Source organism: Ochotona curzoniae, unplaced genomic scaffold (genome assembly GCF_017591425.1).
Source record: "Ochotona curzoniae isolate NIBS_2020 unplaced genomic scaffold, NIBS_Ocur_1.0 contig_4792, whole genome shotgun sequence".
Taxonomy (NCBI): Eukaryota; Metazoa; Chordata; class Mammalia; order Lagomorpha; family Ochotonidae; genus Ochotona; species Ochotona curzoniae.
Window position 1 is genome coordinate 4,781,935 of NW_024466389.1, and position 22,518 is coordinate 4,804,452.

The 22,518-nt window shown below is 60.5% G+C and overlaps 1 protein-coding gene across 1 annotated transcript; it reads left to right on the forward strand.

The window, feature by feature from the left end:
* Positions 1–3,956: 3,956 nt before the first annotated feature.
* Positions 3,957–21,912, forward strand: TMEM201 (transmembrane protein 201). The gene is made up of 11 exons (XM_040987868.1): positions 3,957–4,069; positions 8,775–8,895; positions 9,417–9,611; positions 10,429–10,605; positions 12,323–12,675; positions 13,160–13,363; positions 17,685–17,917; positions 19,189–19,260; positions 19,615–19,902; positions 20,397–20,534; positions 21,206–21,912. Exons 1-11 carry the CDS (start codon positions 3,957–3,959, stop codon positions 21,301–21,303), a joined length of 1,992 nt encoding a protein of 663 aa, XP_040843802.1. The 3' UTR covers positions 21,304–21,912.
* Positions 21,913–22,518: the final 606 nt, after the last annotated feature.

Genomic DNA, 22,518 nt, shown 5'->3' on the forward strand with positions numbered 1-22,518 from the left:
GCCACCTTTGACACTAAATATTTTTAAGCTACAAGCATCTTCCTAGAGTTAACTTCTTTTTCTTTGTTGGACCCAAAGGCAGGAGCTTTTTCTTTTCTCCCCCTTCTTCCCCTTTCTTTTTTTGAATTTTATTTACACAGTTGATCAGGGTGGGAAGTGTTGAGGATCAGGGCACAGTGGGTGATAACATTGTTCACACATTTTCTTCTTTATGGGGGAGAGGGAGGTACAAGAGGAGAAGGCACGCCCACCTCCCAACTGCTGCATCCCCGAGGGTGGGGCACTGCCACCCGATGCCATTCCAGGCTCCCCATTGTGGAGGATCTTCGGAAGGTTCTGCTCATGTGGTTTCCATAGTTCTGAGATGCTGCTGCTATCCCTGCTCCAAGGATGAGAAAATCCTTCAATCCTTCCAAGGTCAACTGGCTGTCCGAGTCCACCTCCGAGTCTTCATTAACCCAGGTGCTTGCTGTCAAGCTTCGCTGGGATAGTTGATCAGTTTGTTCTTCCTCAGCAAACCAATGGGTGCTGCGGACCAACCCAGCTCTGTCCAATACATGCCCGGCCCCCACATACCACAGGGGGAGCTGCAGCCCAGTCACAGCAGTTTCCAGTGACCCCCACTGGACTGGCCTCCCCAGCTGTGGTTCCTGTACATTCCAGCATGTGCGGTGGACTAGTCCAATCCCATTGAGATCTCGTGTACATCATTGAGCACTGAAGCCTAACTCAGCCCAACCAACTCCGCTATCCAGAACACACTCATGCCGGTGGGTGCCACTGCCCATCCAGACAGGTCTGCCCCCAGTCCTGGTTCTCAGGCTCACCAGTGAGACTTGCAGAGAAGAGCCTACAACCTCCCCATTGGACCCACTCCCTGCCCCAGGTCTTGCACTTTCCACATGGTTCTGCAGTCTGGCTCAACAGGACTTGTCCCCAGTCCCAGCACTTGCCAGCTGATGCTGCGGCAAAGCCCAACCCGCCTGCCCTTATTATGACTCACGCCTGTAATGGTGGATGCAGTCGGTTAGCTCAAGCTGGCTCCTCCTAACCCAGTTCACATGTAGGCCAACAGGTGTTGCAGCCCTGCCCAGCTTGGTCTGCCCCCCTGTTCCCGTTCACACCAGCATGATCACGTGTGCTGATGGGTGCAGCTGTACAGTCTAGAGTGGGCTGTGTCACCTCGGCATTTGCTGGTGAGCACTGTAGCCTGGCATGGCCCACTCTGCCCCCATTCCAGCTCGCACTGGCCGAAGCAGGCAGGAGCTGTTAAAATGTATACTTACGTATTTGAAAGGCAGAGAGATCTTTGTTTGCTGGTTCACTCCCCAATGCGCACAAGAGGCGCCTGCCCCTCAGTGTGGGTCTCCCCTGTGCCTGCGGCACCCAGTTACCTGAGCTCTAACCTGGTGCCTCATAGGGTGTAGGTTTATGGCAAGTTGGGATGGGAAGCCCAGCAAGGATTCAAACCCAGGCACTCTGATATGGAATGGGCCATCCCACGTGGCACCCTAACCACTGCAGCAGATACAGCAGCCTTAAAGAACTCTCTGTAGGGGCCCAGCACGGTAGCCTAGTGGCTAACGTCTTCACCTTGAATGTGCTAGGATCCCATGTGAGTGCCAGTTTGTATCCCAGCTGTTCCACTTCCCATCCAGCTTCCTCCTCTAGCCTGGGAAAGCAGTCGAGGACAGCCCAAAGCCTTGGGACCCTTCACCCATGTGGGAAACCTGTGAAAAGCTCCTGGCTCCTAGATTCAGATCAGCTCAGCTCCGGCCATTGCAGAAACTTGGGAAGATCTCTCTGTCTCTCCTCCTCTTTGTAGATCTGACTTTCCAGCAAAAATAAATAAATCTTTGGCCCGGCACAGTGGCCTAGCGGCTAAAATCCTCGCCTTGAACGCACCAGGATCCCATAGGGCACCACCAGTTCTAATCCTGGCAGCTCCACTTCCCATCCAGCTCCCTGCTTGTGGGCTGAGAAAGCAGTTGAGGACGGCCGAAAGCCTTGGGATCCTCCAACCACGTGGGGGACCTGGAAGAGCTCCTGCCTCCTGGCTTTGGATCGGCTCAGCTCCGGCCATTGTGGCCACTTGAGGAGTGAATCATCTTCCTCTCTGTCTCTCCTCATCTCTGCATATGTAAATTGGCAATGAAAATAAATAAGATCAAGGGAGGGAGGGAAGGAAGAAAAAGAAACTGTATCCATGATTTTGGTCCTGGTGTGAGAACAGGGACAGCGCAGCTGGACCCAGCCTTGCAGATGGGATGCAGCAGGCGAGTGGCCATGCCCTGTGAGGCCAGGCCTGTGCTGGGTTCTACCAAGCTGTACCGAGACTGACTGGCTGAGTCCGGGACTTCTGGTTCTTTGTCTAGCCCAACCCTGCTTACTGTGCGGCTGAACCAGGGCAATGGGAGGTTGAAGTTTTTTCTCTACCTTCCAAGTCGAAAATAAGTTATATTGCTTAGTTTTCATTTGCTGCGTAGCTGCCCACTTCTGCACCAGGTCTTAGAATCTTGAGCACTCCGAGATGCGCCAAGAGCGAGGGAGGATACCACACTGTGAAGGGGATTGCAGGAAGCATGGCACAGATCCCACATTCACGTTCTCCTCTCCAAAGCTTAGTCATTTGCGTTTATCTTTACATGATGCATATATTATGGGCCCGCCTAGCACGCCCCGTGCATGGCACGTATTCCACAAAGTGTTGGGGTATTTTCTCATTTAAATCCTGACAGCTCTGGAGGACAGGCAGGCAGGTGGCTGTGTGATCTGCACTGTAAGAAAAGCAACTCAGAGCATGGCTTGTTGGAGGGGCGGCCCCCAAGCCAGTTCTGTACTGTTCACCTGAGGCACGCATCCACAGACAACAGCGCGGGTCAGCATGCGCACACCTTCGGCTGGACACTGCTGGCCGCACGCTTTTGCCACGCGGCCCTGAGCCCTTTGAGTGGGCCTCAGACCAAGAGAACAGCCAGGTTTTCTGGAAGCTGGCACCTTGCCCCAGCAGCTAGAGGCAGCACGGCCGCCGGGGAGTCTTGGCTCTGGAACTGGCCTTCAGGAATGGAGGGATGTCCTCTCTTCAGCTTCCGGTCACTTCCTCCTTCTACCTCCTGATGGCGCACGTAGCATCTTGCAGCAAAACCTCTCACCCGACATCATTGACTTCAGAAAACACGGGGACCTTGTGGAACCCTAACGCATTGTGCAATTAGATTTCTACTAGCTTTGTGAAATTCTTAATTCAACTGAAATCCAGCACACAATCCCAGCCCCCAAACGCAGTTTGCAGTTCATTATCAACCGACACGGAACACATTCAAAAATGTTTTTTTCACATGCTGCCTTTCAAAGGACAAACAAGGGTATCGCCGTTCCAAGCCAATACCTCTTTATAATGGCTGCCTTTGTCCCAGGGTCACTCAACCTCGTCCCTGTGTGCGGACGTTAGAAGCCTATTTTGTAACCAATGGAATGCCTTAAGGAGCTGGCACTTGAAAGCCCAACAGCTCATATCGCAGAGGTCGCAGACGGGATCCGCAGCAGAGAGGCAGATTACAACAGGGGGCGAACGCGGACACGTTCCGTGGGGTTGCACGAGAACCCCCAGGCCTGCACCGCTGCAGCTGCAGGTCCGGGACTGCGCAGGCGCAGGCGCCGCGGGAGGCGTGGCTTGGGCGTTCCGGAGGGGCGGGGCTTCCCAGCAGGGTCGCGCGCCACCTCCGCCTCTGGCCGCGCGGAGTCGCCGCGGCTTCCCCCAGCGCCCCGCCCACCCAGGCTAGTCCCGCGCCCCGATTGGCTGAGCGGCGGGAGCGCGCCGAGCCGGGGAGGGCGGGCCCGCGCGCCGGCTACAAAGCGGCGAAGGTCACGGCGCGAGCAGGCGCGCTGTCGCCGCCCCGACTGCCGACCTCCCGCCGCAGCCCGCCGCCCGCCGCCCGCCGCCCGCTGCCCACGCCATGGAGGGCGTGAGCGCGCTGCTGGCCCGCTACCCCACGGCCGGCCTGGCTGGCGGCCTGGGACTCACGGCGTGCGCCGCGGCCGGCGTGCTGCTCTACCGGATCGCGCGGAGGTGAGTGCGCGGGCCCGGCTCACGCGGCCCTCCCTCGGCCCTCCCCTCCTCCCGGGGGAGAGACGAGAGGATTTGCTCAGACGCCCCAGGAGGAGGAGGAGGAGGAGGGAGGGCGGGCACGCAGCCGGCGCGGGGCACCTGCGGGAGCGGGCCCCTCTGCCCGGACCAGGCCGCGGAAGCCCGGGGGATGCGCGTCTCTGGAGCCTGCGTTTCCCAGCCCGGCTCCGCGGCCGCTTCCGTGCCTCCCTTCCCTCGGGGCCAAGGGGGCGGTGTCCTGAGAACGGCTTAGGCGCTGGACGAGGCGGGTGAGACGCTGAGCTGGGGAAGGGGCACACGTGGGAATGTGCCCCCAGCCGCGCAGCGCAGGGCTAAGCTGGGACTTGAACCCTGGCCGTCCGACCGGCGATTCTGTTCCTTTCCTGGAGGAGGAATTCCGAGGGGAGAAGCAGGTGGGAGGGTGGCTAGCTCGACCTGTGCCCTACAGAAGGGGTCTCCTCCCAGGGGGAGACAGGATTTGCTCAGATGGACGCCAAGAGCCCAGGATGGGGGGAGGTCTGTCTGCAGTGGCGACGCCAGCGTTTACTCCCTGGGTCTTGGCGCTGTGGCTGCCCTTGGGGTCTTGCCTGCCCCAACACAGGCTTTCCCTTTACCCAACAGGTGCTGGGTAGCTAGTGGTGCCTGTATGTCCTCTCCCTGGTCGGCGACCCCCTGGGGTCCTAGCGTGGTAGTGGAAAGGCAGGATTTTGCTGGCATCTCCTCAGATGTGCCCGCATGGCACTGGACATGCCAGCGTGCGTGGCTGTGGCCACAGTGTGGAGAGGCTGAAGGGACAGTTCTTGGCTGTGAGGTGGCTTGGCCAGGTGCTGCTGGCAGGTTTACTGCAGAGTTGAGGGGCAAGCAGGGACCCCGATATGAGGAGTGCAGACTTCGCTAGCTCCCACCTCTACTTTCAGAGTGTGCAGGGGTAAGGGTGCCACCCCTGGCTTCCCACCATGGAGTCATGAGCCCCTGATGGTGTCAGTTGCAGTGGAGCAGCTGACGTTTCGATGCTGGCAACATGCCACGGGCATGAGATCGCTGCCACCCATGGATCGGGCAGCAGCCCCACCTGGGGTAAAGGCTGCTGTTCTCCCATTGTACGGAGGAGAGGACAAAGGCTGGGCAAGGTGAGGGCTGCCTGCCTTGCAGAGCTCTGGCTAGCAGGCGTGGTGATTGGGAGCTTCCTGTGCCATGCACCCCCCAACTCTTGCTCAGTCGGGTCTTTGTCCCTCAGCGGGCCCAGCCCCAGCCCCTCAGGAGCCTCAGCAGTGCTGGCATTTGGGGCTGGGGAGGGCACAGCCCCCAGGTGATGCAGCAGAGTGTCCCCAGGTTCAGAGTCCCCTCTGCTGTTGGGCAATCCCCTCCTCTGCCCTGCTGGCATGTCACCCGCTCTTCAGAGTGGCAGCAGGTGTCCCAATGGTGGCTCCCTGTGGCGCCTTGCCAGCTGCCCGTGTGCTGCCCTCGTCCTCGGGGCTGACCCAGGAGTGTCCTGCTTCGTCTGCCATCTCTGCGCAGCCAGCGCAGTGCTTGGTAGTGATCAGGTGGTTCAGCTGTGCGGGGCTGCTCTTTGCCCTCGTGTCGCGCCGTAGGCTGTGTGCTTTGCTTTGGGGCCAGGACCCATTGTCCTGGCCCTCCTGATTGTCCTTTGGCCAGCGTGCACCTTCTCTGACCCCACAGTCAGATGGGGCATGCTGTGTCGCCCACCCCCAGTGCCAAGGAGCAAGTGAGGGGCCACTTGGAGCTGTCCCAGGTTGTCCTTTTGGGGCCCTGGCACAGCTGATCTCCAGATTGCTGGGCTCCGAGAGAGCTAGCCTGGCAGAGTTGTTCACGCCCCTCTCTGCAGAGGCACACACTGCCCAGGAGCTGATGGGAACGTCGGCCTCCAGGGATGCCCTGGATGCCTGTGACCCTGTCCCGGAGTTAGATCCTGAGGCTGCCAGGGGCTTAGCTTGGAGATAGCAGGAGCTGGGAGAAGAGCCTGGCCAGAATGGGCCAGGCTTGGGCTCGGCTTCCTTTCTCAGCTGTAACCTGGACATTGGTCTCTTGCCTCAAACCTTGTCTGCCAAGCGGAATTTCTGCCCCAAGCCGTGTTGGGGGGGAGGGTGGCATGGGAGTGTTTTCTTGAGCAGAGGCCTGGGCTGCCAGGCTGGTCTGTTTGGGATGGAGGTGGCACCTGTGGCTTGGGAAGTTTGTATGAGACTGCTATCAGAACAGCGCGTCACGGAAACAGGCTCTGAGCCCCTCCTGGTCCATCAGCCTCTCTCGCTGTCTCCAGCCTTCAGCAGAGCTGTGAAACCTTTCTCCTGCCAAGGGCCATTTGGAGGCTCATGTTATTTGTGGGCCATACAAAGCGATCCAGTTAAAGAGCAGTCCCATCTGCAGGTCCCTGAGCAAGACCAGACTCAATGAAGCCGTGGACCAGGCCTTCTCCGAGGAAGTCGGAGACTCCACAGGCCGGGTGGACAGCTGCCACGTGGTAGAGGGAGAGTGAGTGCCAGCCCTCACCTGAGCTCCGTAGGAATTACCGATAGCTGTGAGGGACAAGAGCTGGCACCGCCAGACCCTGGGGAGAAAGGTCTTAGCCCCAGACTACCCTGCCAGGCCAGCTGTGCCCATAAAGATCCCTTTCTGCAGTGACAGCACTGATGTTCAGAGAAGAAGTGGACTTCTTGGTGCAGTGGGGATTCCCAGCAGTGCCCTGCTGGCTGTCGCTGGTTGCAAGAACTGGCCATCCCCCTCAGACTCGGGGAGAGGGCGAGGGGCTGCCCATCAGGCTGCTTGGTGGGAGCATCCCTGGCACGGGGGTGGTGAGGCCACAGAGAACTCCCCGGGCTGGTAGGCAGCAGTCAGGACACACCTCACACACAGTTATAGAGCTCATCAAACAGCACAGTTTAGTCGAGAGCAGGTGCCTGATTGCCCAGGGATGCTGGCTGCAGGCATAGAGTTCAGCCTACTGCCTGGCCAGCAGCACAGTCTGCAGTCACCCATGGGATACCCCGTGGCTCTCTGGGGAGGGGGCTCAGCACTCCTGTGACGCCCCCACCCCAGTGTGCTGTCTCCAGCCCTGTGCTGCTGACAGACATGGTGCCCGCTTCTGGGCGAGGTGAGGTGTGGGCACAGATGTGTCCTTTTTTGTCCCCACTTGCTGACACTCTGCTCCAGGCTCCACTGAGCACTTTTTAAAAATGTTTATTTTCACCTATTTGAAAAGCAGAGCATCAGTGACATGAAATTTACTTCCCAAATACCCACACAGTGGCCCTGTGCGGTAGCCTAGTGGCTAAAGTCCTCACCTTGCCCACGCCAGGATCCCATATGGGCACCGGTTCTAATCCCGGCGGCTCCTCTTCCCATCCAGCTCCCTGCTTGTGACCTGGGAAAGCAGTCGAGGACGGCCGAAAGCCTTGGGACCCTGCACCCGCGTGGGGGGCCCAGAAGATGCTCCCAGCTCTTGGCTTTGGATCGGCTCAGCTCTGGCCATTGTGGCCACTTAGGGAGTGAATCAATGGGCAGAAGATCTTCCTCTGTCTCTCCTCCTCTCTGTATATCTGATTTGCCAATGAAAAATAAGTAATAATAATAAATACCCACACAACAAAGTCTAGGCCATGCCAAAGCCAGGCGTCGGATCTGCCTGGTGTCCCTGGGGTGATTCCCAGGCATTTGACCCGTCACTGCTTCCCATGTGTGTTAGCAGGGAGTGGATTGGAAGTGGAGGAGCCAGACAGAACTGGCGCTCTGCTTTGGGGTGCCATTTAACCCATTTATGCCACAAGTCCTGCTCCTGTTAAAGTCTTCTAAAACGGTCCTGAGGGGGCGGGGCGGATGTGCTGGTCCCCAGCTGAGAGGTAACAAGAACTCCCTTAGCCTGCAAATGGTCAGAGGCCGAAAGTGGAGGGCAAGGCCAGGCAGCGGTGCCCACTGCAGCAGGAGGCTGGAGGGCAGGGCTGGGCTTCTGGGTAAATGTGGGTGCTGTAGTTGCTCCCACTTCACCACTATGGACGGGGGACGAAGCACGTGCTGAGAGCACACATCCAGGAGGGGACACTGGCTGTGTCCTGCTTTCTAGGGCTGTGTTGTCTGGCCTTGCAGTCAGCTGGGCCACAGACAGGGGCAGCTCTGACTTTGCCAGGGCCCAGGCAGTGTTCCCAGGAGGGAGGTGGCCTGAGCAGGGGGCTGGGTAACAAGGCCAGGACTCCAAGGCTTAAGCAGCTGCTGCTTGTGGCCTGTGCCCAGGATCCTGAGCCTTAAGGGCAGGGCACCGCATAGGCAGCACAGCAGCTGGCAGTGGCTGGAGCACAGAGCCCACAGTGTCTGGGCTGGGATTATCCCCAGGCCCCACCTGTCGCTGTGCATGTGTCCAGCAAAGGACAGTGTGGGCTCCCTGGTCACCCCTGCCAGGGAAGGAGCAGCTGTCACCTGTCCACCCAGCAACTTCCAGCCAGACTCCTTGCATCCTGGGACCAGCACCCTGCCCATGAGGGAGGGGTGGTCCTGAAACAGGCCCTGATCCTGGACATGCCATAATGCCCTCTGAGAGGGGGACCAGCCATATCCCAGGGGTGCTTTGAGAGGTCTTAAGGGCTGGCAGCTTGGCCCACTGCAGCTCGGGAGGCCCCTAGAGGCCAGTCCACCAGCTTACCTCGTGTCCTTCGACCTGCAGGATGAAACCGACACACATTATGGTCAACTGCTGGTTCTGCAACCAGGACACGCTGGTGCCCTACGGGAACCGCAACTGCTGGGACTGCCCCCACTGTGAGCAGTACAACGGCTTCCAGGAGGTGAGGCCTGCACAGACACCACCTGCTCCCTTGTCGCGTCCCCACCCCTTGCACCCACTGTCCCGGCTCTGCTCCTTCGTTTAAGGCAAAGGAACCATGCTTGAGAACGACAGCAGCTTGTTGGGAGTCGCTTTGCAAGAGGTGCCACTGTGGGGTGCACACCAGCTCTCCCCAGCTCTGCACTAGGGCAGCAGCCAGCACTTCCTGCAGGGCCAGCTGGCGTTGGGGATGTATGGTCTCTGGGCCCAGATGAGAAGGAGCAAGCCTGGTGTCCTGTAACACTGCATAGCAGGCAGTCCCCCACAAGCCATGGGTTGCCAACCCCTGCTCCACCCTACCCTTTGCAGTCTGAGCTCTGAGGGATCCTGGGGGGGTGGGGTGTGGCGTGGGGGGCTTCACTCCTTAGCACGCAGGCTTGTGGGAGGCAAGTGAAGAAAGAGCAGGTGCACTTCCTGGGCCGTCCCATTCTAGCTGAAGGGCTGCCCTGCCCACTGCTGACGGAGTTCCTTCCCCTGCCCTAGAACGGTGACTACAACAAGCCGATCCCTGCCCAGTACATGGAGCACCTGAACCACGTGGTGAGCAGCACCCCCAGCCGCCACGACCCGCCGCAGCCACAGCAGTGGGTCAGCAGCCAGGTGCTGCTGTGTAAGAGGTGCAGCCACCACCAAACCACCAAGATCAAGCAGCTGGCTGCCTTTGCACCACGCGAGGAGGTGAGGTTGCCCCCTGGGCTGCGAGCACTCGCAGCAGGGACACAGGCTGCCCCCACACGCAGGTCTGAGATGTTCCCATCTTCAAGCTGAACTTGTTCCCCCATAATTGCTGTTGCTGCTGTCTGGATTACAAACCTGGGTACACCATGGAAGCCCCCTGCTTCCCAGCAGGGAGGGTCTTTGGGACATGTCCTGCCCTCGCCCTTCCAAGTTCAGTATGCCTTTGGCAGTTGGTTCAAAGTTGCTGGGGAGCCCCTACCTCCTGGGTGAGGAAGGAAGGGCAGTGCTGGCGCCATCCTGACGTTGGGCCAGGTGAGCTGAACTGGGGGTGGCTTCTGCCTCGGGACCACTATGGAACCCCAAGACCCCTGTCCCTGGCTGCTCCCACCTGCCCCGGCACCCCTCATCTCGCCAGGCAAATCCTGGTGCAGCCCAGGAGGGAAGGGGGCGAACCAGGTGGTCTCAGGCCAGCAGGAAACGAGGGGCTTGACACCAGGCAGCTTTCTGAGTTCACTAGGTCTGTGCTGGGAGGTCCTGCAGACTGATGGTTGGCCTCTTTTGCAAATGGGGAATAAGGCCCCATTGCTGCCCTGAGGGGAAGTCAGGACGGACTTGATTCCAGACTGTTCTGGAAGCCCGAAGAACCCTTGAGGCTCAGCCAGGGGAAAGGCAGGCAGGCCCTGCTTCCCAGTGCCCAGAGTCCCCTTCCCCTGAGCTCTGCCCTGCCAGGAGCCCACACAGCAGGGACAACCTGCCCTTGGAAGTGCCAAGGCCAGGCCTGCCCCCAGATGCCAAGCCCGTGTGTGCTGCCCCGCAGGACAGGTACGACGAGGAGATCGAGGTGTTCCGGCACCACCTAGAGCAGTTGTACAAGCTGTGCCGGCCGTGCCAGGCAGCCGTCGAGTACTACATTAAGTACCAGAACCGCCAGCTGCGCGCCCTGCTGCTCAGCCACCAGTTCAGACGCCGAGAGGCCGACCAGACCTACATGCAGGTCCGCTGGGCATCCACAGGCACGCGTGGGAGAGGGGCAGCCTCCCCTCACCTGGACCGACCCCAGCAGCTGGAGGGCAGCTCTTCCTTTTGCAAAAGATTTGTTTGAAAGGCAGAGTTGGAGGGAGAGTCAGCAGAACAAGGAGGTCTCCATCCATTGGTTCACCCCACAGAAAAGCCATCATGGCCGGATCTGGGCCAGGCCAGAGCCGGGAGCCTGGGCTTCCATCTAGTACTTGGGCCATCTGCTGCTGCTTTCCCAGATGCATAGGCAAGGAGCTGGATTCAAAGTGGAGTGGATAGGAATGCTCCTCCTTGAGGTGCGGGGATAGGCACCACAGCTGTTCCACAGGCCAGCCTGGCGGGGGGGGGAGGGGGACTCCTCTGCACCGAGTCCTTGTCCTACCCAGAGGCCTGTTCCCATCTGCTGTACAGGCCAGTGGGCATTCCCCAATGTGGTCACCAGTGTCCGCGGCCCTTGCTGTTTGCATCCCTGCAGACAGAGCAGCACAGAGGTGTGGGATTTGTGGTTGGCCCCATTGGGCACTGTCCCAGCACCATTGTACATGTTCCTTGTAGCAGCCCTCATGGCACCCCTGTAAAGCTGAGGCAGCCCCCCTCAAGGAGGCCAAGAACACACCTGGGCTGAGCACCTGCTGTGCAGTGGTGTCAGCGTGTGAGCCCAGGACCACCTTTGTTGGGTATTCAGGTACTGGCCTGTTCTAGGGATTTTCAGCATTTGGACAAAACAGCAGGTAAACTTAGAAGTCGGGGCAGCTCTCAGACACACGGAGCCCAGAGCCCCAGGCGGGCCTAACCCTGACCTTGGTACCTGTTGTTCATTCATTGTATTTCAAAGACAGAGGTGAACAGATGGCCAGCTTCCATCCACTGCTTCGCTCTCCAGATGCCCCCAGTGGGCGAGGCCGTGCCAAGAGGAGCCAGGAGCTCAGCCTGTGCCAGGACAGTACTTCCATGTAACTTTGCCAAGGATATCAGTCTGTTCCGTAAGATTACAGAGTGTTTGGTGGCGGTCTGAGGGCGCGAGTGGAAGTTTGGGGCGGTAAAGGGTGATCACGTGCAGCAGATTCTCTTGGAGCATCTGATGGAGAGCTGAAGATGCCCCTTGAGATGCCTGGGCTCCAGGCCTGGCTTCCTGCTGCCCGTCAGGGAGCACTGGCCTCAACTCCTGACGGCCGGTGATACTGTGACTTCTTGACTGGGGGCCTCCGCTTCTCAGGTGAAACAAATGAAAAGTGTTTTTGAAAATAAATAGAAGAGGGGCCGGTACAGTGGTTCAGTGGGCTAATCCTACGCATTTGGAGCCAACACCCCATAAGGGCACTGCTTCACATCCCAGCTGCTCCACTTCCCGTCCAGCTCCCTGCCTGTAGCCTGGGAAAGCAACAGAGGATGGCCCGAAGCCTTGGGACCCTGCACCTACAATGAAAGACCCAGGAGAAGCTCCTGGCTTCAGATCAGCTCAGCTCTGGTCATTGTGGCCACTTGGGGAGTGAACCAGCAGGTGGAAGCGCTCTCTCTCTCTCCTTCTATGTAAATCTGCCTCTCCAATTAAAAAAAAAAAATGTAAAAAGAAAAGGATCAGAGAGTGGTAGAACAGAACCTTCCTTACCAGAGCTGCTGCGGGAGGTTTGGGCCCAGGAGCAGGGCGATGGGGTTCCCTCGGGCCTCTCACTGGCTGTTTTTTCTGCCCTCAGAGCTTTTCCCCCTCTGCGGTGAAGGCCCCAGTCCAGGTCATCCTGCTGCGCACCCTCGCCTTCCTGGCCTGTGCCTTCCTGCTGACCACTGCGCTGTACGGCCCCAGCGACCCCTTCACCCCAGGCGCGGCCCTGCCTCCAGCCCTGCCGCCTGGTGGCAACAGCTCCTCTGCGCCAGACAATGGCACCGTCCCCGGGGCTGAGGGCTGGCAGCAGATGCTGAGCCTGCTGCCTGAGCCCGCTGCTGAGAAGCTGCGTGAAGTCTGGGCCTTTGGGCAGAGTCACCAGATTGGTGTGGTGGCTCTGGGCTTGCTCCTGTGCCTGCTGGCCATGCTGCTGGCTGGCCGCATCAGGTATGTTCGGGGCCACAAGTAGGTGGACAGGTTGGGTGGTGGGGGAGGGGAGCGTGCAGGAGGGGCAGCCTGGGAACAGGTGCCCAGGGACCTTGCTGGCCCCAGGGGAAGGCCAAGCTTCCTTGCACAGCTGGACAAGCCTGTTCAGGGGCTGCTGAGCGGGATGGCCGGCACATGACTTCCCTTGGAGGGACAGCATAGGACAGGGCAGCCCCATTGTGTTTCCACCTAGAGGGCTCCATGGATCCCCACCTATGAAATCGGGGCAACCATAGCCACCTGCATCTTGGTTGGGAGGCTCCGAGGGTCTTCCAGAAAGGCCTGGCTTCTCTTCCTGAGCTGTATCTATTTCCCTGTCAGTCCTCAGCCTTACTGATTGGAGGCGTAGAAGGAACCCTGAACCGCCTGGCCATCTAGTGTCCAGGCTGGGTGTGGAGGAGGCTGGGGGCCACCCGGGGTGCTCACCTACCTGCTCTCCCCGCAGGCTGCGCAGGATTGATGCCTTCTGCAGTGGCCTGTGGGCCCTGCTGCTGGGCCTGCACCTGGCCGAGCAGTACCTGCAGACTGCCTCCCCCGGCTGGCTGGACACGCTCAAGTTCAGCACCACGTCCCTGTGCTGCCTCGTGGGCTTCACAGCAGCTGTGGCCACCAAGAAGGCGACGGGCCCGCGGAGGTTCCGGCCCAGAAGGTAGAGAAGCAGCAGTGACTGGGCGGGGAGGACAGGCCGATGGCCAGGCCCAGGGCTGGGCGGGGAGGACAGGCCAATGGCCAGGCCCAGGGCGGGGCCCCAGCGGGCAGGCGCCTCTCGGGCTTTGCTCCTAGCTGCCTCGTGCCGTCCACTGCACCTAGAACCCCACCCGGGTCCTGACCCAGCCCTGCCCTGCCTGCCCTCCTTCCCGGCCTCATCAGCCATCCCCGCTGCCCAGGACCCTGTGAGCAGAACCCAGGCAGCGCCCCAGCTGCTGGCCAGGGGTCCAGCCTCACCTCTCCTGCCCTTCTGCAGCGCCAGGGGCCATGTAGGCTGGGTCTTTCCTACACAGCCGCTCCGTCCTGTCACACCTCTTATTGGGCCAGCTGTACAGCCAAAAAGGAGGGGGGATTGGCCCAGGCTGACTCCACTCCAGCTCGAGAGCCTTCTGGGGACCGTGCTCCCACGGCTCCTTGCCCAGGAATGCAGAATGTAATACCTGGGTCCAGGCTGGCCTTTGCCATGAGAGTGGAATCAGACTCCTTCCCAGTGGACAGTAAATCTGTGACTTGTGGCCAGCAGGGCTCCCGTTAAGCCAGGCGGTGGAGGGTGTCCAGGCCGGGTGACCTGCTGGTATTTTCTCCCCTCACTTCCCAGCTGGGCACACCGAGGACCCCAGCAGAGCCCAGGTCTGCCCGCTCTGCCCAGGAAGAGAGGCTGCTGCTCTGGCAGCCAGGGGCTGCGGCAGCCTGACCAGCCTGTTGTTGCACGCACTCCTGTGTGGTCCCTGGAGAGGGCTCAGGTTGCCCAAGGTGGCCACCGGTAACGGGTCCAGGGATACACATGACTCATTGCTACCCTGTTCCTCTCTGATCCTGTCAGCAGCCTCCAGCAGTGGTTGCTGGTTGCTGAGACACTCTGTTACCCGCTCCCCCCTGGGCACAGCCTCAGCCACCCTCCCACGCTGGGTCACTCAGGGGCTTCTGGGGGTGTTGTCCCAGAAAGGCACAGCTTCTCTCCAGCTGTGCATCCTGTCCCTCCCCCCTTGCTGTTGGGAACCCAGCATAGCCCCTGACGGAGAGCTGGCCCTCTCCAGGGTCAGTGTGAGAGCACTAGCCCCAGGGAGGTGGGACTTGGGCATGGCGGGTACATGGCCTGGGCAGGAGTGTGGACAAGCCTGACCCCTGACCCCTTGGTAACTCCTGCTGGTGTGGACAGTCCCTCTAGCTGGGCTCCAGCCAGGCTCCTGTCCTGTTCTTGTCACTTTGCCCATCACCCCAAAATGGGATGTAGTGCCGGGTGTGGCATCCTCGACCCTGCACCGTCAGAGCCCAAGGGAGACAACCTGTGCACCTGTGTGGGAGTGCCTACTCAGCCCCGCGTGGGCCCCATGGGGGTTCCAGAGTCGGAGCCTGGGCCCCGCTGCTGTGAGTCTGCAGGGGGAGGGCACTAGGAGGCCACTCCACCCCCAGGCCCTGTGACTACCCAGGGTCCACCTACTGGGCTAAGTCACTTGGAAGCTTAGCCTGTTGCTCTGTGAGGGATAAAAAACCCTTCTGGGGAGAGGGGGTCGTGCCCTGAGGTCAAGGGTTTCCTGCCTGCTTGTTCACGCCCTTTGGGGTAGCAGAGAAGTGCTGGCAGGAAGGGGCCTGACCAAGCGCCCCGGACTCGGGGACGCCATCTGTGTAGTGGTGGGTTCTGCTTTGATTGGCCGTGGGTGTGTTTGTGTTTATGCTAAGTTATGTAGGAGAAGTGAAGCCACAGTGGCCGGCCGCAGCCCCTCTAAGCAGTGGCTCCCTGCCTTCTGCCCTACCTCTCCCAGGGTCTCCCAGGGCAGGCCCCTGCTGCCCTTGGACCGTGTGACTGTAGACTCACCCACTTGTCCTTGAAAGCCTACTTGGTGCAGGGCTTTCTGATCTGAAGCCTGCCTCCCGCCTCTAGCCCGTCAGAGTGGGAACCCCAGGAGGAGGAGTGACCATCCCCTCCCTCCCCACCCTGAGAGGGGACAGGGGAGGGGCTCAGCCTGGTAGCTACCAGATACCTGCCCTGAGCCAAGGAAACTCCAGGACATGTCCTTGGGGACCCTACGCCCCCCACTGCAGCCTCACCCTGTCGTGGAAGGAGCCGTGTCCTGTGCTGTGGCCAGACCCCACCCGTGTGTGGTAGAACTATGATTGTGTAGTGACCCCAGCGCTGTACGACTGCCCTGGCCCTGGATGCCGTGTTGTCAATAAATGCCTCTGGGACTCTGCGCTCCCGGTGGGCGTCAGGTGCTGCGACTTCCTGCCTTTTTTCTTTCTTGTTCCTGCAGAAGGGCTCCGTGCCAGGGTGGGGGAGGGGGCACTGGGAAGTGAGGGCGGGGAACCGGTGATGGCACCTGGCTGGGGCCAGGAACAGCTGCTTCAAGCATGGGCCTTGCTCTGCTGCCCTTGATGCAGATGGGGCTGACCAGAGAGGACCACTGGGCTCTCGTCTGCATTAGGAGCACTCCCGGTACCACACCAGCCAGCCTGGGGCACACGCCCAGCTGTGTGTCCCCTACTCCGAGTCCCTGTTTGGGGGGTGAGAGGGAAATCTGCACAGAACAGCTTCAGAGTCCACACTCGTGCCACTGTTAGAGTTCAGTGGGTTGGGGCTGCTTTGGGAGTACACACGGCCCCTCCTGGAGCCCAAATGGGACCTCCACTTCCCCCCAGGAGGGCAGCTACTGAGTGGGAGTAGCCTAGAGCCCAGCAGGCCTGGGGATAGCCCTGTGCTGGTGGGCAAGGCTGGGTGGAGCCTGTGGGCCAGCAGGTGCCCCAGCAGCCTGCACTCTTGACTCAGACCCGCCTGCCCCGTAACGGGTCCCAACTGCCTCTGCTTGCCCCCTACCAGTTTCCTGTCCCCAGGTTGCCATTGACCTACCCCTTTGCAGCAGAGCCACCACCTGTGGGGCTCCTAGCATGGGTGCCTGCTCAGCTCTCCCTCCATGGAGCGGGAGGGGGGGGTCCAGTGTGGTCCAAAGGTTCCAGCTGCACCTGCCCTGCCTCCACCCTCGAGCCATTCCCAGTCGCTGGCACCATCCTGCTCAGTGGTGTCACAGTTCTGAAGGGACAGCACAAGAGCTTGGCTCGTGCTTAGCTCAGGGCAGCCTGCGTGTGTCCAGCCCGGGCTCCGGCACCCCAGCCCCTCTGCAGAAGCACCTGGTGGCCTGCTCAGTTTCCAGTGCCAGGCTTTGCCTTGCGTTCTGAACCCTGGATGGCCTCCTGGTACTTTGGGAGACGTCACAAAGGCCACATGACTCCAGGACAGCAGCAGTTGACCCTGCCCGCCCCTTACAAAGATTCAGGAGAGACAGGTGGTGTGGAGCAGGACTAACAACCCTGAGCCCTCCGTCACGGCAGATGTGGGCACGTTAGCCAGGCCCTGGCTCGCCGCAAGGCCATGCCAGCCTGCCCACTGGTCAGCGCCTTGTCCTCTGGCCTCACGTGTCCCTTGGGAGCGAGGTAAGGCTGGATACCCCAGTGCTCCATCTGGATGGCAGACTAATGGATTAACTGCCTCTGACCTCCCCACCCCACCCCATCCCTCCATAATCGGGTGCCTTAATCAGAAGCATGATTGAACTTGAGCTTGGGGCCGCTGGGTCCCAGGTGTGATCTGTACCAGTCTTGAGTTAAAGAGACACTGTCACCTGGCTTCCTTCCAGGTGGCCTGGTGTTCATTGGCAGGTCTTCTTGCTAATTTTGAGTCCAATGTGTCTTGTGAGAGACAGCCCAAGGCCCTGTGCCTGGCCACCGCCTCCCCTTCTGTGTCTACGGGGATGAACAGGAGGGCAGGAAGGCACCACCCTTGGGCAGAGCAGCAGGGGCACTTCCAGGAGCAGGAGCAGTGGACTCACATCCTGGGCTCAGCTGCCCAGGGCAGAGGCCCCCCCAGGCTGGGCGCAGGGGGCAGCATGTGGCCCAGGTGCACTGCACTGAGCGCCATCGTGTGTCACGCTTGGCTGGCCATTTCACTTCCAGGCGAGGCATGGCGTGAGGCTGGCGAGCGTGACAGTGTCACTTTAATACCAAGACCTGTAGCAGAAATCGTGTGCTGTGAACCCCAGGGGCATGCGGGGAGGGGTGGGCGGCCCTGGCACCTCCTAGCCACCTGCTCCTAATGGTGCGAACGTGGTCGGAGCGCTGTTTTGCTTCAGCTAACACACGCCTCCCTCGCCCCACACCAGAACCCGGACTCAGGGCTCCACCTCGCAGCGCTGGCGAGGGGCTGGAGGCTGCTGCAGCGCTCTCATTCACCCCCCACCTTTTCTCTCCCATGCCCACCACGGGCCTTGCAGGTACTTCCCAGGGGACGCCGCTGGCCTCCTCCCCACCAGCCCCAGCCTGGCTGTACCTTACCCAGCTGTCGGAGGCTCGTCGCCACCCCTATTTATCCCCAGCCCACCCGGCTTCCTGCCGCTCACCAACCGGCAGCTGTTCCGGTCTGCCCGGCGGGCCTCGCCCTCCTCGCTGCCCGGCCGCCTCAGCCAGGCCCTCTCGCTGGGGACCATCCCCTCTCTAACTCGAGCAGGTAAGGAGCCAGCAGGTGCCGGGGGGGGGGCAGGGATCAGCTGGGGGTGATCAGAGCTCCTGCCTCTGCAGACAGATGGGGCTGGGCTCACACACCAGCCAAGAGATGGACCTTTGGGGACTGTTTCCACTTAGCACTGTGACTCAGTAGTGGGGTGCCCCTCATCGGGGATTGGGGCGCCCGGTGGAGCGATGCTTAGAAGGCAGCTGGCGCCACTCATGGGTGCTTGGCAGCATCATTGCATATGCTGAGGTGTCTCTTCTGGCCATTCTGACCCTCGTGACTTGAGGCTGTGGGAAGTGTGCCAAGCCCTTGTGTGCTGCGCCTCGAACAGCAGGTCCCTTCCGGTCAGGTGCGTCAGTGGAGAGGAGAGACCTGGCCCTGGCTTGGGAGACTCACTCTGTCACAGCTTCCACCTTTCCCTGCAGGGTCTCCTCAGAAGCTGACAACAGGAGATTTCCATTAAAAAAAAAAAAATTCTGCCATGTTTGCTCAAGGAGAGAGCACCCCTTTGCTGGTCTGTTCGCCCACATGGCCACAGCAGCAGCACTGGGTCTGGGACAGGAGGCCAGAGCCGATCCGAAGCCAGGAGCCAGAAGCTTCTTCCGGGTCTCCCATGTGGGTGCAGGGTCCGAAGGCTTTGGGCCACCCTCGACTGCTTTCCCAGGCCACAAGCAGGGAGCTGGAAGGGAAGTTGAGCAGCTGGGACACAAACCAGTGCCCATATGGAATCCCAGCACATGTAAGACCAGGACATTAGCAACTAAGCTACTGCACCAGCCCTAGGGCTTTGTTTTTTTCTTCTTTTTTTCTTTTTTTAAGGTTTATTTCTTTCACCTGACATCTGAAAATCAAGGTTAGAGGGAGAGGTACGAAGATCTAAGCTTTGGTGTTGGAGCTGAGTCAGTTCAAAATCAGGAATTGGGAGCTGCTTCTGGGTCTCCCACATGGATGCAGGGGCTCAAGGACCTGGCTGGGACTTGAACCGGCACCCATGTGGGATGTAGCTGCTGCAGGCAGAGGATACATCACTGGATCAAGTTTAAACCCCCAAGTTCATCCTCTCCTTGGGGAAGCGTCTGGCACCTCTCGGGTCACCTCGCTCTGCAGTGGGTCCTGGGGGTGGCGCTCTGGACATGCTCTCATGGTGGCACAGGGTTGCGTGGGTCCCTGTGTTCACAAAGAAGCAGCCTCAGCAGCAAGTTGGGTTTGGATCGTAGGCAGGGCGACAGGGAGGACGCGGGCCTGATGGGGGTCTCATCTCTCTTCAGACTCAGGCTACTTGTTCAGTGGGAGCCGCCCCCCGTCTCGAGTGTCTCCGTCCGGAGAGGCCCCTGTGGCAGGTAAGGAGGCAGGACGCCCAGGGGCCCCGAGAAAAGGGCCTGGCGGTGATGGGCTGTGCATCCTCCTGTAGCATCTTGGCGCACCTGCCCTGGGCCTTGTTTCCAGCTTGAGGAGGAAGCTGGGCGGGCTGGAGAAGTGGGGCAAGCTGGAGAAGCAGGGCCGGCTGGAAAAGCAGGGCGGGTTGGAGAAACGGGGTGGGCTGGAGAAGCAGGGTGGGCTGGAGAAGCGGGGCGAGCTGGAGAAGCAGGGCCTTCCTTCCCGGGGCATCCCCCTGGCAGTGAACAGTTAAGAGGACATGTGTGGCTGTGTCCAGCCCTGCCGTCCTCACTGTCCCTGGCCGCCCCCTCCTGCAGATTACTTGTCTGTGCTGTCCGGAAGCTGCCCCACCTCTCCGCTGCCATCGCCAGCGCCCTCCGTGGCCTCCAGCTCCGGCTCTCTGCGCCACCGCAGGCCCCTCATCAGCCCTGCCAGGCTCAACCTGAAAGGGCAGAAGCTGCTGCTGTTCCCATCACCCTCTGGGGAGGCGCCCCACACCCCCAGCAGCTCGGACGAGCACTCGCCTTCCAACAGCAGCCTCTTCACCCTCGAGTCGCCCCAGCTACCCCCGCGGCAGCCAGTGCAGGACTCCAAGCACACAGTGGGTACGGCCTTGTCCCAGCCCTTCTCGGAGCACAGCAGGGGCTGGGGTGGCAGCCTTTTTTCACACCCTGTGTGTGACTGTCCCCCCCCCAACTCCCCGCCAAGCTGGAGAACCCTGGTGAGACCACAGGCTCTGCGTCCTATGGGTGCTGCCCTCTCATGGCTGGTTTTATAACTGACCCTTGGGGCTAAGCCCCACCAGGTGCTGCAGGTCACGGTGTTTCTGCTATACCCGAATGCTGGTGTACAGTGAAGCCGTGGAAACTAGGTTCTCCACATCCCAGCATCATGTCTGGCCATGCTGGCCCCGAACACTGGGCCCAAGGAGACAGGTGGCACGTGCCAGGCCTGTCCCCCTCTGAAGACTCCCCAGAGCAGTGTTAGGTGGGTGTCAGAGCTGGGCCCTGGCTTCCTGCTCCCCAGGGGGGGACCATGGGTGGGGCCGGCTGGGCACCGTTGGGCACTGACCGCAGGCCACACACACTCCTTTCCCCAGATGTGAGAGCCACATCGGCCCATGACCGCACCTACAGCAGCCGCTTTATCAAAAAGGAGGACGATTCGTCGCAGTCGTCCAACTGTGTGGTGGACACCACCACCAAGGGGTGCTCCGAGGAAGCCGCCACCTGGAAAGGTCTGTAGTGGAGGTCCTCTGCACCCTGACAGAGTAGGTCCCCCTCAAGGGCACTGTGGAGCCTCAGCCCAGGGCCCAGGACCCCCAGCCTGCGCACCCTAGGACACTGGCTCACTGACCACGAGCCGCTCGCTGTTAGAGTTCATTGCATTCGAACTGATCAGAATTGGGCATTTTGCTCCTCGCCCGCGCTGGCCATGGGCTCAGTAGCCACATGTGCTGAAAGCTTCTCACGTGGCCAGGGGTCCTGGCTCTGCACCGGCCTGAAGCCCCAAGCATGCCAAGCTGTGTGGGTTAGATCGCCGCTCCTGCTCCAGGCTGCGGGCCCCGAGGCTGTGAAGAGGGGCGTCCATGGTCACCACCAGCTCCTCCTCCTGGTGGGGGTGTGCGTGCTGACAGAAACAGGCTGGGCCAGGCAGACAAGGGCAGGGCACCGGAGCAGCGCTCTCACCCACGAGGTGGGGCAGGTAGTCGTTGGCCAGGTCCTTGGGCCTCATCTCTCTGCCCCTCATGCTACAAATGTAAAGATGTGCCGGCCCCACCAGGGTACAAGCTTGGGAGAAGGGTGCCCTGGGGAGGTTGGGGCTCGGCTGTAACGTGCCACAGGCCTCTGGCCTAGCCAGGCTGGCTGGTGCCAGGGTCCCGCTCTGACCAGGTCTCTATCCCCTCAGGTCGGCTGGGCCCCTGCCTGCTTCGCGGCCTCCTGGCCCTGAGCCTGGCGGCCAACGCCCTCTTCACCTCAGCCTACCTGTATCAGAGCCTGCGCTGAGGCCCTGCCTGCCACAGCGGTCCTCCAGGGCACACCGCTGCTCCTCGGGCCTGGCTCACCAACCTCCGGCCCTGGAGCCTCCACTCCCCACCCGACCTGCGGTGCCGAGCTGACAAGGGCCCAGGCCTCTGCACCACCTGCCTCACCGCCCCATGGCCCTTGTGCTTGGTGCTGACTCCAGCCCCCAGCCAGGGGTCCCTGCCAGTAGCCGACCCTGCAGGAGCCTGCCAGCAGGGCCACTCTGCTACTGTACCCCTTGATCACAGTGGTCAGCCATGGGCAGGGGGAGCTGGTCCGTGGTCACCACCTGTGGGAGGCGTATGGCTGCAGCGCGTCCCCATCTTTGGTGTCATCAGCCCCGCGTTGCCCCCTCCTGTGTCGGCTCCGATGGGGCCAGGTGGGGCTGGGCCTCCCACTGTCCTCTCCTCCCTCGGGATGTCCCAGGAGGTCTCAGGGGCTCGTCAGCCTCCCTCGTCTGCTGCCCACAGGGTCCTTGCCCAGGCCCCACGTGACATCTCAGGGCACCTTGACCAGCTGCCTCCCCTGGGGGTCACGACCACTGCCTAACACCTCTAACACCTCTGCACCCCCAGAGGAGCAGGAGAGACCCGGGGCACCCACGCGGCACAGGTGTGTGTGCCTGCGGCACAAGCCCTCTGGGCAGTGCCAGGGGCGGGTGCCTGGCGAGGCTCCTCACTCCACCATTCAGGGATAAAGGTTACTTTTATTTTTCTACTTCACAAGGCGTCTTGCTGCCGGGCAGGAGGCTCCCAGCCCCTCCTACTAGGGAGCTTTCCGTTTTTTTAAGCTTTGGGTGCTTTTTTTAAGAGTTTTGTTTTTTATGAACCTGTCGGGGAGGAGTGTCCTGGCCCCAGCCGCCGCAGAGGGTCCCAGCCGGAAGAGCCCCTTGCCACCCGGGGCTGGGGTGGGGGCGGGAGTTAAGTTTTTAATTTTATTTTTTTGCTGAACAAAACCAAACTCTATTCCTTATTCCTTGCACTTGAGGCAGCCGAGCCCCAGTACCTGGGCTGGGCTAGGTGGGAAGGAATTTTACTCGGGTTTTGTTTCAAACAGAAAATGCAACCTTATTTTTCTTTACAAAAGCAAAAAAAAAAAGAAAAAGAAAAAAAAATTAAACCGCAAAAGATGCCAACCTTTTGCAGCTCATCATGTGTTTACTGTCCCTTACTAGGGGGAAGGAGCCATGAAGAAGTT